Source organism: Plectropomus leopardus, chromosome 2 (genome assembly GCF_026936395.1).
Source record: "Plectropomus leopardus strain MGB_pleo_1.0 chromosome 2, ASM2693639v1, whole genome shotgun sequence".
Classification (NCBI taxonomy): domain Eukaryota; kingdom Metazoa; phylum Chordata; class Actinopteri; order Perciformes; family Serranidae; genus Plectropomus; species Plectropomus leopardus.
The window spans coordinates 905140-921538 of NC_142177.1; the positions used below are offsets into that span (position 1 = coordinate 905140).

Genomic DNA, 16399 nt, shown 5'->3' on the forward strand with positions numbered 1-16399 from the left:
GGCATGATTAACTGTATCTGCTGCACAAGTGTATTTTCATATGGTTTGTGTGGAAAAAAACCTTAATTTGGGAAGCAGTTATCTAATTATACTAGTGGAGTAAAAATTACAATATTTCCCTCTGAAGTCCAATGCAGTAGAAGTGGAAAGTGGCATGAAATTATATTACTTAAGTGACACAAAAGTTCCTCAGATTTGTACTTAAGTACAGTACTTGACTAAATGTACTTAGTTATACATTATAGCTCTGGTCAGCAGAGGGACGCACAGTAACCGAAATTACTGTAACTGGGATCAATGCACCAATCATAGTAGTATTTTTTAGCCCTGAAATTCAATAATCCAGTCATAATTACTCTGAAACATAATCTAAATGTGATTATATGATATTTATGCATTTTTTAAATGTTCATCAAATGTAAAACTTATTTTTTATTGCACTAGGTAACAATTTGTTGACTGTTAAACTCATGAGTTTTTCTCTTATCTTGGTAAGAGTGCTCTCGACCACATTTTCTCTCACCGAAGAGAAGAGCAGAAATAAGAAAACAAAAGTCCAAAAAATCAATGGGTACTAACAAAATAAGAACAAATCCTGCATACAAGAAACAATAAGGGAAAATGTGTTTGTATATTGTGTCTTGCATGAGGCCCATTATCCCAAAAAGCTGTAAAACAAATTCTTTGTCGACTGAAATCCAAACTAGAATTATCCCCCAATGGTTGTATGCCTACGCGCACCACTCAAGTTTCTCTTAGAATTTACATCCATGTTTGTGAAGACATGGATGCTTCACATTCATCATGGATGTATGTGTGTCAAACATCGAGTAAGACAGACTCACGGTTTAGGTGTCAAGCCTTTCAAAGTTTTTCACTTTTTTTTAGCACTACTGTTTGACCAATTGGGATCATATATCATGAAAAGCATCGGGACTTCATTCCCAGTTATGGTGCCAAGTTTTAATACTTTATCTCACTCCATCTCTCAGTAAGTTGTGCTAAGGCATAATTTACTATATAATGTTAAATAGGCCACGCTTACGTACACCTATCACTATGACACCTCAGATCCTGGATAATACTTTGGCCCAAAGCATGTACACCAGTTTTTGAGAAATTCAGTCTACCTGTTTTTAGATAGACATTTATGGTATGTTTTGACTGCTATGGGTTGGGCTCAAGGTGCTTTGGTACTCCCCCAGTATTTTATGATGACATCAGATTTATGATTATTGGAGCTTAGCCCCACCCTTTGCAAAGGTTTTTGACTGATGACGGTTATGTTTTAAACCAAACTTGCTCATTTAAAGTGGAAGTGTGTGTTAGATTTGGTATTAGATCCCCAAAAGTCTGTTCATAGAACTGTTTTTTACATAACACAAATTAGCAAAGAATCCCTCCTGGCTGACTTCTGGTCCAAGAGGAGTTTTTTAGAGAGCACATGGATATGTGTCCCAAATTTCAAGGCAGGTGGACTTATGTTGTGAGGGGCATGGCCTTCCCAAAATGTGATCAAAAGTCTGGGCATGTTCAAATGGTGGCACTTCTATAAGATATGCTGACGAATAGGCTTTTTCATGCACAGAGCTTGTTGATATATCCACAGACAGGAGGTGGCACCATTGAACTCAAAACTGTATAATATATGTAACAGAACATGGGACATGTTTTTAAATATCTGACTTGTATGCCGTTGCAGGAAAAAAACAGGAAATGTAATTTTAGCTGGACTGAATGAGTACCTCACTGTCACAGAATCTACAGCAGTTGACAGATATAGCAGCTCACGGGTGGGGGGGGGGGCTTTACTATTTACCACCCTGTGACACTCATCTTTGAACTGTTGCTTCATTACCCCCTGTAAAAGTTTGTGACTGTACAGTATCTGACACACGGACAGATTGACAAAGTGAAGACAGCTCTGCTATGGCAGCTGAGGTCAAAGCAAAAGCCGATATTTTGCTTGTTATTGCTTGTTAGTGTGAAATAAAATACACATTTGCAAAGCTTTAAATCTTTATCAGTCAAACAGCAGCACAGCCAACAGACCCTGCTGATTTATGACACTAGTGGCTTCATGCTGAGACAGAGGGTCACTGCTCTGTTGTGACTCACAATCTGCTACATTCCCTTATCGTGCATCACAGTGCACAGGCGATTAGCTAGATGCACTGATAGCACAGACCTGGAAATACAGTGTGTGTAACTGCATATTGTTATGCACACAGGATCGTTGCAGTCATTTGGATTTGAAGATCACCCAAAAATATGTGACAATTATCAGGAAACCTGTTGAAAAGGTCTTGTACAAATGCAAGAACCCAAAGCTGATTAACAGAGGGGAGGAACAAGAGGGGAACACATTCTCCTGTGCTGTCCATGTATCTCTCAGTGGTCCCTCACTACAAGCTTTTGCTACAGAAAATTTGAATGAACTTTTTATCCTTACAACACCTTCCCATGAGGAGCAGGCGGAGCAAAAGCACTGATCGGAGTTTTTCAGGGGAAGCTGATGAGTAACTGTGAGTAACATCTTGCAGCTCTCCTCCCATCCAGTTCTTCACCTTAGAGAAGAAAACATAAAAATAAAAGGAAACACTGCCTTATGCTTCAAGGTCTCTATGCCTCCTCTGAATGACGGGAACAGCCATACTGCACATAGTGACGTGATCCACTCCAGGGTGGAAACAAAGACTTTGCACAGGAAGATGTCTGAGAGGCTGCACTGTTGGGCACACAAGCAAACATCCACCCTGTCATACTTTCACACTGGACCCAGCAGACAATGCAAATTTTGCAAAGTTCAGATGAAGGATGAAGTCAGCCTTGGCTTATTTGTAGATTTGGTTTGAGACAGGAGGGTCAGGTCTCACACAGATGAAGACTGGAGCTGCTGTGAGGATCACAAGCTATGAGCATGATTTTTCAATCATCAGTGACAGGGGATAAAGTCAGAAGGATGTGCCACACAAAGGGTGCAGGGTGCAAACTTAGGTGTGTGTGAGCAATATTGTTTTTTAAGCTTCATTGGAGAAATATTTCACTAAAATAAATAGAGTCCTCACTTAAGACTAGTCTGTCTCTATAGCAGAAAGATTCAGATACTTTTAAAATTGGTGCTACATGAGCAGAGAAAACCAGAAAAAAAGGAGGAGAGAAATATGCAACTCACTAATAGAATCTTGGTTGATATTTGATCAGTGCTGCTTAGTGTTATCGTTTGATCACAGTTTTTCAGCCTGTTTTCATTGTGTTCAAAAACTGTTCAAAAACCTGTTCAAAAACCCTGGCTATTACAGCTAAACAGGATGTTAAGATATCTGGGTTAGTTTCTGTAACCGCTTGTCCTCGTAAGGGTCGCGGGGGGGCTGGAGCCAATCCCAGGAAGGCGGGGTACACCCTGGACAGTTCGCCAGACTATCGCAGGGCGAACAACCATACACACTCACAGTCACACCTAAGGGCAATTTAGAGTCATCAATGAACCTGAATGAACCTTTGGACTGTGGGAGGAAGCCAGAGACCCCGGAGAGAACCCACGCGGACACGGGGAGACATGCAAACTCCACACAGAAGGGCCCCCGCCCGGACCGAACCCCGTTCCAACCGGGATTTGAACCAGGGACCCTCTTGCTGTGAGGCAACAGTGCTAACCACAAAGCCACCGTGCCGCCCCTGTTTTCATTCAAAGTTGGTTAAAAATCAAACTATCCCTTTTAGCAACTGAACAAATCCAACTGCTGAGAAAGGCTACAAGATGGATGGAATGAAAAAAATCATGTGATGAAAACTATAGTGAAATGATGCTGTGCTGAAAATGAAGCTATTCTCATGTGTGCTGTAGAGAACTAAGCTATAAACTATCAAGGTTATAAAAACACCATTATGCATAGCTGTTGCTTGCATTAGTCTTGGCTACAAGACAAGTTTTCCTTTGGGGACAATAAAGTTATAGTTGAAGTTGTGCTTCTATGAAAATGTAGCCCCTAGAGGAATACTATCATGCCTTTTAATAGGAAATAGCTCTAAGCTGAAACTCTCTGCAGGGAGATGATATCAATTTTAATGATTTTTTACTCTGAGTGCAACAGCTAAAGGCATAATCAATACACTGGATCAAACCCCATAGCTTCTCTCTTTGATACACTCTACAAAGTTTGGTGGAGCAGAGTAACATCAACCTCTAGCAATGCCAGCCAAATGCAAGTCTGACTAGGATGTTAGCATTTTAACCAGAGAGGATGACACAGTGGGCCCTGGTGACTGTAAAGCCTCATTCCAACTGCACAAAAAAACCTGCTATCAGCCGCTAACATCTGGCATTTTAATGCAATGGTAATACGTACAATCAGCAATCACAACCGGGTCAAATGACTCTGCAGTAGACACAGGTTTTTATCCCACACAGCACCTGGGTGAACGCGGTAATTTCAGCTCCTTAACCGGCAAGATGCAATGATGCACCATCACTAATTATTGTCCGTGTCCACCTAAGTAGCAAAAACACTGATTCAAATACATCTGCACTGTGTTTGAAAGGGGAATTTAATAAGTAAGAAATAAATAATGAGAAGAAACCACTAAAAAGTTTTCAAAGACCTCTGTTCCTGCTGCTGTCTACTGTTTACCTGTTCTCTGCCTGTTTATGACGCTGTACCTACTCACCAACAAGACAACGAGCACACACACACACACGCCAGCTGACAGAAAGTCTGACTTGCTTTCCAGCTGTAAATTCAGTGGCAGTGGGAATACAGACATTTAGCGGGTTTACCCAAGCTTCTTTGAACTGGCTCCCTGTGAAATCCAGGATTGAATTTAAAATCCTCCTCCTTACTTACAAAGCTCTAAATGGTCAGGCTCCATCCTATCTGTCACAGCTCATAGTTCCTTACCAACCCTCAAGATCACTGCGCTCTGAAAACGCAGGGTTACTTGTGGTTCCCAAAATTTCCAAAATTAGGTTAGGAACCAGAGCCTTCAGCTACCACGCTCCTCTCCTATGGCACCATCTTCCATTTTCGGTCAGGGAGGCAGACACCGTTTCAACTTTTAAGGGTAGACTTAAGACCTTCCTCTTTGATAAAGCTTATAATTAGGGCTGGCTCAGGCTGCCTGGACCAGCCCATAGTTAGGCTGACATAGGTTTAACCTGCCGGGGGACTTCCTCTGATACGCTGAGCTCCTTTCCTTCTCTCAATGCCGCCATCAGAAATCATGCATGTCTGTTTACTGCATTGCCATGTGCAAGCTTAGCTTAGCTCTGTGATAGCCATGTGGTACTCTCACTACCTGGGGCTCGCGATTACAGAGCCTGGGTCTGTTGAACTGCACTACGCTAATCCTGTTGCCTCTCGGGAGCGTTCCTGCTCCCTTGTTTCCTAGTTTCCCTGGATCCTGGCCGTAACCTTGACTGTGCCTGACCGTGGTGATAGCTGTGCTGATGCTGCGACCCTGCCTTTGGTTGTGCTCGTGCTGTGGCTGTACTGATTCTGTGCCCCCCGCTCGCCCTGATCGTGGTCTGGTCCTAGTTGCGCCGATGCTGTGATCTTGCCTTTGGACAACTCCCTTTCACATATGCACGAGACTGTTATCATCTCTATCAACATCATCATAGAGAGCAATTACTAATTTCACACCTACCATTATTGTAATGTGACATGCATCTGTTTCTATTATTCTGTGCCTCCCCCCCTCTCTTTCTCTTTCCTTTTTTGCCATGATTGTATTTCACTTGCTATTTACGACATCTATTGCTCGTCTGTCCGTCCTGGAAGAGGGATCCCTCACTATCCTCTACCGCTCTTCCTGAGGTTTCTTCCTCTTTTTTTTCCCCGTTACAGGGGTTCTTTTTGGGGAGTTTTTCCTTGGGTGATGTGAGGGTCTAAGGGCAGAGGGATGTCGTACACTGTAAAGCCCTCTGAGGCAAACCATGTTTTGTGATAATGGGCTATATAAATAAAACTGACTTGACTTGACTTGACCCATGCTTAAAAAACCTGCGCTCACCGACTAATTGTGGTGGGAATGAGGTATAAGTGTCATCCATAGTCATCATCCATGTATTATATCTGAAAGCAGTTCTTGTGCACCCTTTTAAAGAACTCAAAACAAATCCAACCCTACCTCCAACAGTTTGTTTAGTCCTCAGAGAACACTTCATACCCCTGGTGTGAAGTGTTCTCTGAGGACTAAAGGACTCTGAGGACTGAAGCTGGCGTGGCAGCCATGTGTGTTAGAAACCACTGGATAATGTCTAGATCTGGTTTGTCAGTGTGTTTACATGGGAAATTTAAGAATATACATTTATAGTCTGGTGATGAGCAGAAATATTGTCAGAGCCAAAGTAAGGCTGATTTCCTAGTTTTACACAAGCACCCACTGCTGTCTTCTCTCAGCGGCTTTGCTGTACAATCACACAGCCATTCACACACTACTAGACTGTAATTCACATTGGCGGTAATGACACCCGGTTACACCAATTAGAGGTCACTAAGTTTAACACAGAGTCGGTGTGTACTTTTGCAAAGAGTCTTACATGCTTCTCTGTGCGTCCTCTAGTACAGTCATACACCCAGAAAGTAATAAAAACGCTGTCTGTCCCCCAAACACTTAAATTATTTAAATCTAAAATAAACAAAAGGGGAGTTGTACAATTAAAATCTAATAAAAATTAACACATCTGCTATCAAGGAGCATCATAACAGAAGAATGAAAGGACAAGCGGTTACGGAAAATTAATGAATGAATATTCTGTCTCATGGAGACCTGGCTGTGTCCTGACGAGTATGTTAGCCTGAATAAATCCACTCCGCCTGGTCACATAAAAACTCACATTCCTCGAGCCACTGGCCGAGGAGGGGGAGTTGCTGCCATTTTTGATTCAAGCTTAGTAATTCATCCTAAAGCTAAACTAAATCATAATTCATTTAAAAACCTTTTCTCAGTCTCTCACACCCATCCTGGAAAACTCTACAGTCCACTGTTCTAATGTACCGTGCTCCTGGCCCATACTCTTACTTACTTTATATCAAGTTAAGTACGTAAACAAAATTATTATTGTAGGTGAATTTAACATTCACGTGGACATAAACACTGATAGCCTCAGTGTTGCATTCATCACAATATTGGACTCTATTGGCTTCAGTCAGAATGTACATAAACCCACCCACTGCTTCAACCACACCCTAGATCTTGTTCTGGCGTACAGCATCGAAATCGAAGATTTAATAGTCTTTCCTGAGAATCCTGCTCTGTCAGATCATTATTTAATAACTTTTGATTTCTTATTACTTGATTACACACCACGCAGTTACTAAAGTAGATGTCTGTCCAATGGTGTTGTATCTAAATTTAAGGAACTGATTCCATCAGTATTAATTTCATTACCCTGTCTCAATGTAACTAAGAATGCTTTTACTAATTTAAGCCCCTCAAAAGTTGATTATCTTGTTGATAGTCCTTGGTGGCTCATGGGGATAAACTTTTGACTCTGTTACACCTCTTGAGGAGAAAATCATGAAACAAAGAAAATTAGCTCCTTGGTTTAATCCCTAGACCCACAAAATTAAAACGATTATCACGGAAATTTGGAGGAAATTGTTGTTCAGTCAACCTGGAAGAGTCCTGTTTATTCTAGCAGGACAGTCTTAAAACATAAAGAAAGGCCATCTGCCATGCAAGAGCAAACTACTATTCATCATTAATTAAGGAAAATAAAAACAATCCTAGGTTTCTTTTCAACGCTGTAGCCAGGCTGACTCAGAATCACAGCTCCATAGAGCATTGTATTCCTATGGCCCTCAGTAGCGATGACTCTATGAATTTTTTAATGATAAAATTAAAATTATAACTATTAAAAAAATCAATCACCTCCTGCCCTCAAGTGACCTCAAATATAGGTAGTTTAGACGTGGTATGTACTGTAAGGCCTAAAATTTACCTGGATTGTGTTTCCTCCATTGACCTTCACTAACTAACTTCAACAATTTCCACATCCAAGTCATCAACTTGCCTGTTAGACCCCATCCCAACTAGGCTACTTAAGGAAGTTTTACCCTTAGTTGACAGTTCTTTGTTAGGGATAATCAATGTGTCTCTATTAACAGGCTATGTACCATAGTCCTCTAAAGTAGCTGTCATTAAACCTCTTCTAAAGAAGCCCACTTTTGATCCAGAGGTTTTAGCAAACTATTGACCTATATCTAATCTCCTCTTTATTTCTAAAATTGAGAAAATGAGAAAGTAGTTGCTAATCACCTTAGTGACTTTCTTCAAGATAATAGTTCATGAGGATTTTCAGTCAGGATTTAGAGTGCATCATAGTATAAAGATGGCACTAGTAAAAATTACTAATGATTTATTGATTGCCTCTGATGGTCGCTGTATTAATCTTATTAGATCCCAGTGCGGCATTTTGACACCATTGACCATCAATTCTTACTCCACAGACTGGAACACCTAATTGGCCTAAAAGGAACGGCACAAGGCTGGTTTAAATCATACTTATCAGATCGTTCTCAGTCTGTTCATATTAATGATCAATCCTCTTTACATACGAAAGTCTGTTTCGGAGTACCACAAGGTTCTATGCTTGGAACAATCCTTCTCACTTTATATATGCTTCCCCAGGCAACATAATTATTGTTATACAGATGATATGCAACTGCATTTATCGATGAAGCCAGGTGAAACGGATCAGTTATTTATACTACAAGCGTGTTTTAAGGACATAAAAGCCTGGATAAGCCGCAATTTCATGATGTTAAATTTAGACAAAACTGAAGTTATTGTTCTTGGCCCAAAACACATCAGAAACTTAATTTCTCTAGATGGCATTGCCTTGGCCTCTAGCACAACTGTAAGGAACCTCGGATTTATATATCTGATCAAGATTTATCTCTTGCCTGTAAAACAAACTTCAAGGACTGCATTTTTTCACTTGCATAATATTGCAAAAATCAGGTATATCCTGTCTCAAAAAATAGTGCACACATTTGTTACATCTAGGCTGGATTACTGTTATTCCCTATTATCAGGCTGCCCCAACAAATCTCTAATGCTTCTTCAATTGGTCCAGAACATTGCAGCATGTTTACCAATGAGAATTTAAAATCTCTCTCCTTACTTACAAAGCTCTAAACGGTCAAGCTCCATCATATCTTTCAGAGCTCATAGTTTCCTATTAACCCTCAAGAAAATTGTGCTGAAAATGCAGGGTTACTTGTGGTTCCGAAAGTCTCCATGAGTAGGATGGGAGCCAGAGCCTTCAGCTATCAGGCTCCTCTTTTGTACAACCATCTTCCAGTTTTGATTCAAGAGACAAACACCATCTCCACATTTAAGAGTAGACTTAAGACTTTTCTCTTGAATAAAGCTTTTAGTTAGGCCTGGCTCAGGCTTGCCTTGGACCAGCCCCTAGTTGGGCTGACATTCTGACCTCCTATGATACACTGAGCTCCTCTCTCCTTCTCACTCTCATCTGCAAACACTCATTTCCTTTTACTGCATATCATTAATTAGGCTTCTTCTCCAGGGTGTTTGTGCTCCATTATATTGTAGATTTCCCAGATCTTGGCTGCGCCTGGATCATGGTCATAATTGTGCTGTGGTCCTGTCTGTTGCTGCGTCTGTGTCATGAGTCTTGCTTGCACTGATGCCGTGATCCTACTTAAGGGCAACCTCTACTGCAAGTATTGTTAGTCATGCCTCCATGATTAATATACACTTATGACTGTCATCACCACTTACATAAACTGCAAAATTTGCATGTAACATTACATGCTATCATAGATTACATTTATTATTCTTATGTCTATTACGATAGTTATATGTTAAGTTATTGTTATTATTATCATTATAGTTGCTGTGCATCTCTCCCTCTCAATCTCATCAGCAGTCTCATCAGCGAATGGTAGCACTTCTTCTAGAAGTGTTACCATTCGCTAAACAAATGTCTGATTACTCTGCAAATATTCTAGCTATTAATGCAGCTACACCAACCAGTCCGCCATATTTTATTTCACAGTCTAGTCACATCTCCTTTAAATCTTCAGATTTTTGTTTGATTTGTTCCATTCTAGTCGAAAACAATAGTTGCCCATTCACGTCCTCACATGTGGGAACACTTTTAGTACTTTGCTCATGAATGGAATGAAAAAGGAGGGGAAACACTAGCTCTTATGCATTCAGAGGCATTATCCTGTCTGCTGACTGAAAGACAGATTAAAATAAACTCAGCCAGGACTGCACTTCCACTGTATACATTCACTGGCACACAAGAACAGGCCAAGCAGGCCTTTACTATTCAAGGAGCACATGGCCTGAGAAAAAGCATTCTTACAAGGAAACTCTTTTTTAATGTTAATACTAAAATGATGTCATGAGGCACAGATGCTTCCAGCTTCCTCTCTGTCAGCTCTGCTAAGTTTGTGCTAAATTTAGGCTCCTTTGTCTATTGTGCAGGTCTTGGCAGTGCTTTTTGCGATTGGTGTGTGGCTGCAGGACATCATCAAGATGAGAAAATCAACTTACCAGTCTGTAAACTCATACCAGCCTCTACTTAGGTTGAGGTTTTCAAATGTAATAATCAGTAAACATCAAGTTAGATGGAGGAGAAACAGCCACCAGCCAAACTGACATCATGCTAGCCACCATACAGGCATCGGAAACCACCTCTGTGCCACATTAACAGGATATCATGAACTAGCAGGGGATTTTGGGAGAGAAGGAGAGAAGCAGTGTGTGCTTTAAGGTAAATAAGGGCTGGTGTGACAGTGGGAATGTAATGTGCTGTCCCAGCCAGTCCTGCTGTGGATCACTGCATGGCAGCTGCAGTGCAGCACTGCCGTCCTCAGAAAGAGCAACCATGCAGCCGTCTAATGGGGTCTCGTTTAGGTCAGGATGTGTGGACAGTTAAATCATTCCATAACCAGAAACCATGAATTACAAGAACCATCCAGAAACACAGACGATTACATAATAACAATTGTATAACGCAGCAGCCAACAATGTAAGAAGACGCAATAAGGACTAATTTACAGTGTATGATGGGATCAAATTTCAGTTGTACTTTGTATAATTACATGTGACAAATGATTGATGGATGGATGGACGGATGGATGGATGGAGTGACTGACATCACTCACTTCCTACCTGTTTATATCTATAATGACATCATGTACACTTAAGTTATGGGAAATAGAGTCCCCCATTTTTCCAAGACAAATTGCTGCCACATTTTGTTCCTTCTGCAAATTTATGGATCAATACTAACTACTAAATGCATTACTGTAAGACCATTCATGGAAAAATTACTTTGGCATGGTAAATATTGTGTAGTCTTTTGGAGAGAGGTTTTACTAGCATGGACCAAACCATCACCAAGATTTTAAACAATTTATTCATGAAAAATGATTGGTGTGAAAAGCTTGAAACTCACTTGTATTTCTTCATAGCAGCTGGTCGTTTTGATACGCTCATCCTTTAACTCCAAAGATGTAGCAGGATCAGGGACAAACTTTAATTATATTTTTTAAACTACATTTAAAAAATAATTCTCCTATCTACCTTGTACCTCACACTTTTTGTCTGTGTTGTGAGGAAGCTTCAGTAGGGAACCATAACACTAGAGAGCAAGGGACCTCCAAACCTCCCGTTAATTAAAACAAATCGAGTTTATTTCTAGTGCAGCCACCGCACTAGCCGTCTTTATTTCCGATCCAAGGCCACATAGATGTGTTGTGCACCGACAATGGAAAGGCAAGCCCCTTATACATTGGAGCGGGCACATATGAGGGATTTCTGGGAGGTGATAGTCCACGATTTCATAGAGGAATTGTGGATTCAAAACTTCGGGATGATCCACTGTATTCAATAGGAGGGAACTGCTGCGAGCAGAGTGGGGAAGTTGGGAAGTATAAAGACAAGCTAAATTTTTGTTGCAAAAAATAAAAATATAGAATATCAGCAGCCTATATGACTAAAAAAGCTGACACTTATAGAGAATATATGATATATTTTTGTTATTATGAGATGATTTCATTCAGATAATTGTGTTACCTGGGTTTTCTTCACACATAGCAAACACCAAGAAGCGCAAGCTTGTTTGTTGTCATTTGATGAACAAACTTCAGTTGTGAATTTTGACCTGCATATGTCAGAGGTGCCACTGTTTGCCAGATTGCCAAAAGCTGTACGAACGGAAGGTAACTCAGTGCCACAGAGTAATTGGCTATGGTTGACTATGCTATCCTCTATATTACTTGGACCTGATCAGACGTAGCACTCATAATTTCGTTGTATACTTTATGTACAATGACAATAAAGGCATTCTATTCTATTCTATTCTAATGCTGCGGGCATCAGTCTCAACCACCAGGAAGTGGGACCCCAAGCAGTCGTTGCAATGTTTAGAATCACAAGACTGTTTTCCTCCATCACAGGTGACAGCATCCAATTAGAAAAAGTCCCAATGTCTGGATATTCTGCTCCATTGCACTTTTGTTGTGTTGATCATTTGTATAGCGGTGAGCGGTATTGTTGATGTGTGGGGTTGTTTGTCACCTTATGCAAACCCTGCTTGAGGGAGATGGCTTAATGGATACATACAAGCATTGGGAATCACTCCACTGCTAACAGTGCCACAACAAGAAGGAGCGGCAGGCCTCACCTTCACACATGCGTCCATCTTTCATCAGCAAGAACCCTGGGAAGCAGGAGCAGTGAGCCCTTCCTGCCACCTCCGTACACCGTTGACTGCAAGAACCGTTTTCTGCAAGACACAAAAATGAAAGTAGCATGATAACAATCATCTCTAGATTACACACAGCTACGCCTCACTCATAATGTATTAAATGTGTCATCTTTGATCTGTTTCTCTGTTGTCTTGATCATTCATTACACTGTTGATTATTACACCGCACTCAAAACAGCAGATCAACTCTCTGTTTAACAGCCTGAAAGTACTTTTTGACTGAAAGTTGTGCGCTTCCCAGTGTCTGGACCTGTTGGAAGCGGATGCTGGTGGACTGTGCAAACTTTAAACATGTCATGAAATTGCAGTTTAGAATGGACCTCGGTAACATGTCATATCCTGCAGTGCGCTGAGGCATAGTGGCGGTAAAGAAGAGAGAGAAACAGTCACTGAGTTGCTTTATTTGTTGTATTTGCCTGTTGGATTTCATGTAATTCACTGTGTTGGTTGCAGTTGTTCACCACACAAATAAATAATATTATGAACATAAACAACTCACCAAACTAAGGCGAAGGAGACTAGAAAAATAAAATGAAGCCGAGTTAACTAATGTAATAAGTTAGGGTAGCTAAATAAACTGAAAAAGAGAAACTAACACACTTACAAAAATGTGTATGATGTTTATAACAGTTTATAACAGTGCGCCTGCAGAAGCATCGTGGACAATGTGTGACTTGCAGAGTCTACTTTAGTTATACATAATTTTCCTGTTAACCCATTAAATCTAAGCAAATTGGAAATTGTTTTGATTTCTAGCAAAAAATAAAAAACCTCAAAAAAGTAAGAAATTGGTGAAAAGTAAAAAACAAAAACAAACAAGAAAATTACCTGAAAAAGAAAACTAAAAGATGTATGTTTTTTTCTGTTTCATAATTTTAATCTATAATTATAATGATTCTAGTTCAGAAAACTGATGAAAACCAGACAGGTTTTAAAGGGATAAAGCAGACACCCAGAGAGTCTCGGCCGGGGAATCGGAAGCGTCATCGAGGACATCCCCCTCACTGGTCAATGAGGCTGCAGACGGGGGATCCCCCTCAGGAATGGCAGGCAGGAACGAAGCAACGCCAGGAGGGCGAAGACCCCCAGGGGGTGCAGCAGAACTGGCAGGAATGTCGGGGCGGCAACAATGGAAGTCAGCGATGAGGTCCAGATCCAGGACGTGCCGGGAAGGGACCCAGGACCTTTCTTCCGTCCCATACCCCTCCCAGTCGACGAGACACTGGAGCCCCCGTCCACTGAAGACGAGACCGGATCAGGCGCCAGACAATGTAAGCTGGGGACCCATCAACCAGGCGAGGAGGAGGAGGAGGTGGCACCACAGGGGACAGCGGGCTCTCGTGCACGGCTTGAGTTTGGACACATGGAAGGTGGGATGGACCCACATAGTGCACGGGAGCTGGAGCCGTACTGCTGTCGGGCTGATGATCCGTTGGATGGGGAAAGGACTGACGAACCTGGGCACCAGCTTTTGGGAGTCAACCCAGAAACGGAGGTTGTGAATCGAGAGCCACACCTTCTGGCCCACTTGGTAGACCGGGGCCGGGGAGCGCCGGCGGTTGGCCGCAGAGGCGTAACGCTGAACAGAGTGCTGGAGGGTGGCACGTGCTCGGACCCAGGTTCGCCAACAGCGATGGTTAAAAGCTTGGACCAATGGGCAGGCAGACTCTTTCTCCAAGGTCGGAAACAGGGGGAGCTGGTAGCTGTAAGCACACTGTAAAGGGGAGAGGCCCGTGGCAGAACTGGTCAGGGTGTTATGGGCGTACTCGATCCAAGGAAGCTGCAGGGACCAGGAAGATGGGTCAAAAGAGACCATACAACGAAGGGCAGTCTCCATCCCCTGATTGGCCCTCTCTGTCTGCCCGTTAGACTGGGGATGAAACCCCGAGGAAAGACTAGCGGAGGCCCCCAGGAGCTTGCAGAACTGCAGTCCCTAGTCCGAAACCACATCAACTGGAATGCCATGGAGGCGAAAAAAGTGGAGGAGCACCAGCTGGGCCATCTCCTTGGGGGGACAAAATGGGCCATTTTACTAAAACGGTCCACAACAGTGAGGATAGCGGTGTGGCCGTGAGAGTAGGGTAGACCGGTGTCAAAGTCCAGAGATATGTGAGACCAGGGACAGTGAGGAATGGGAAGGGGTTGGAGGAGACCCGCCGGGGCCTGGTGGATGCTCTTGTGCTGACAGCATACAGGACAAGCTTTAACAAAACAACAAGTGTCCTCTTCCATTGAAGCCCACCAGAACCGCGGATAATGTCAAAGGTGCGTTTCGAACCAGAGTGGCAGGTGAACTGGGAGGTGTGGACCCATTGAAGAACCTCCAACAGCAGGGCTTCAGGCACGTACAGACAGTCGGAGGGGCAGGAACTGGGCCTCGGCAGCCAACCTCACCCTTTCCTCCATGTCCCAGTTAAGAGAGGCGATGACACATGGGGAAGGAAAATTGGGCGCCAGACCATCCGCGGGGCCTTCCTCCCTCTGGAACTGGCGGGTAAGGGCGTCGGGTTTGACATTGCGAGAGCCTGGGCGATAGGAGAGGATGAAGCGGAACCTGGTGAAGTACAGGGCCCAGCGGGCCTGGCGAGAGTTCAGTCTCTTTGCGGTACAGATGTATTCCAAATTCTTATAATCAGTCCATACCGAAAAAGGTTCTTTGGCTCCCTCCAGCCAGTGCTGCCATTCCTCCAAATCCTCCTTGATTGCTAACAGTACGCGGTTCCCGATGTCATAGTTGCTCTCTGCAGGGGACAGGCGTCAGGAGAAGAAAGCACAGGGATGGAGCTTCTGGTCCAAAATGGCCCTTTGAGAGAGGACTGCCCCAATCCCTGTGTCTGATGCGTCCACCTCTACCACAAATTGTCAGTCGGGGTCAGGGGTCAGGAGGACAGGAGAAGAGGTGAACCGGACCTTCAGGGTCTGGAATGCCTCACTGGCTGCAGGAGACCACTGGAAGGGGACCTTGGAGCTGGTAAGGGCAGTGAGAGGAGCAGCCACGGAACTGTAGTTGTGGATGAAGCGGTGATAAAAGTTGGTGAAGCCCAGGAACCGCTGCAGCTGTTTGCGGGTCTTGGGGATGGGCCAGGAGGCAACTGCGGAGACCTTGGCTGGATCCATCTGAAGGCTGCCCTCTGCCACAATGAAGCCAAGGAAAGGCACTGAGGAGACATGGAATTCACTTTTTTCTGCTTTGACAAAGAGCGAGTTCTCCATAAGCCGTTGCAGGATGGCCTGGACATGTCCAATGTGTTCATCACAGGACCGGGAAAAGACCTTTTCATACTTGTATTCCCTGTTTGAGTGTTTGTTAATACAGTGGCTAACAGGAAGGAAGCTAGCGTTAGCTTAATTTCCAGTTTTGCTGGTCTGGTCTGGTGTACGAGCTGAAACCAGTTTGATTCATGCAAACTGATCCCGCATTTGTCATTATATCCCATTCTAGCAATTTTAAAAACAATCTACCACAGCGCTAAATGCAACTCAAATTGCATTAGTAATAAGCAATATGAGAGCATGATTAATACAATATCATGTTTAACTTACTAATGGAGCAACTAATGTCATACAGGTCGAGTGTAATTTACTGCCGAAGCGAGGAGGTGATGAGATCTTGAGGTGAAAGATCTGAAATGACAGAGTTAG

At 42.8% G+C, this 16399-nt stretch overlaps 1 protein-coding gene across 5 annotated transcripts in view; it reads right to left on the reverse strand.

Moving 5' to 3' along the window:
• Positions 1-16399, reverse strand: part of fbln2 (fibulin 2) — a 72772-nt gene that overhangs the window by 18728 nt on the left and 37645 nt on the right. For all 5 annotated transcript variants that reach the window (XM_042505302.2, XM_088082564.1, XM_042505311.2 and 2 more), the window contains one exon: positions 12674-12775. In XM_042505302.2, the coding sequence (XP_042361236.2) occupies positions 12674-12775 (102 nt within the window). The remainder of the gene's footprint in view (positions 1-12673; positions 12776-16399) is intronic.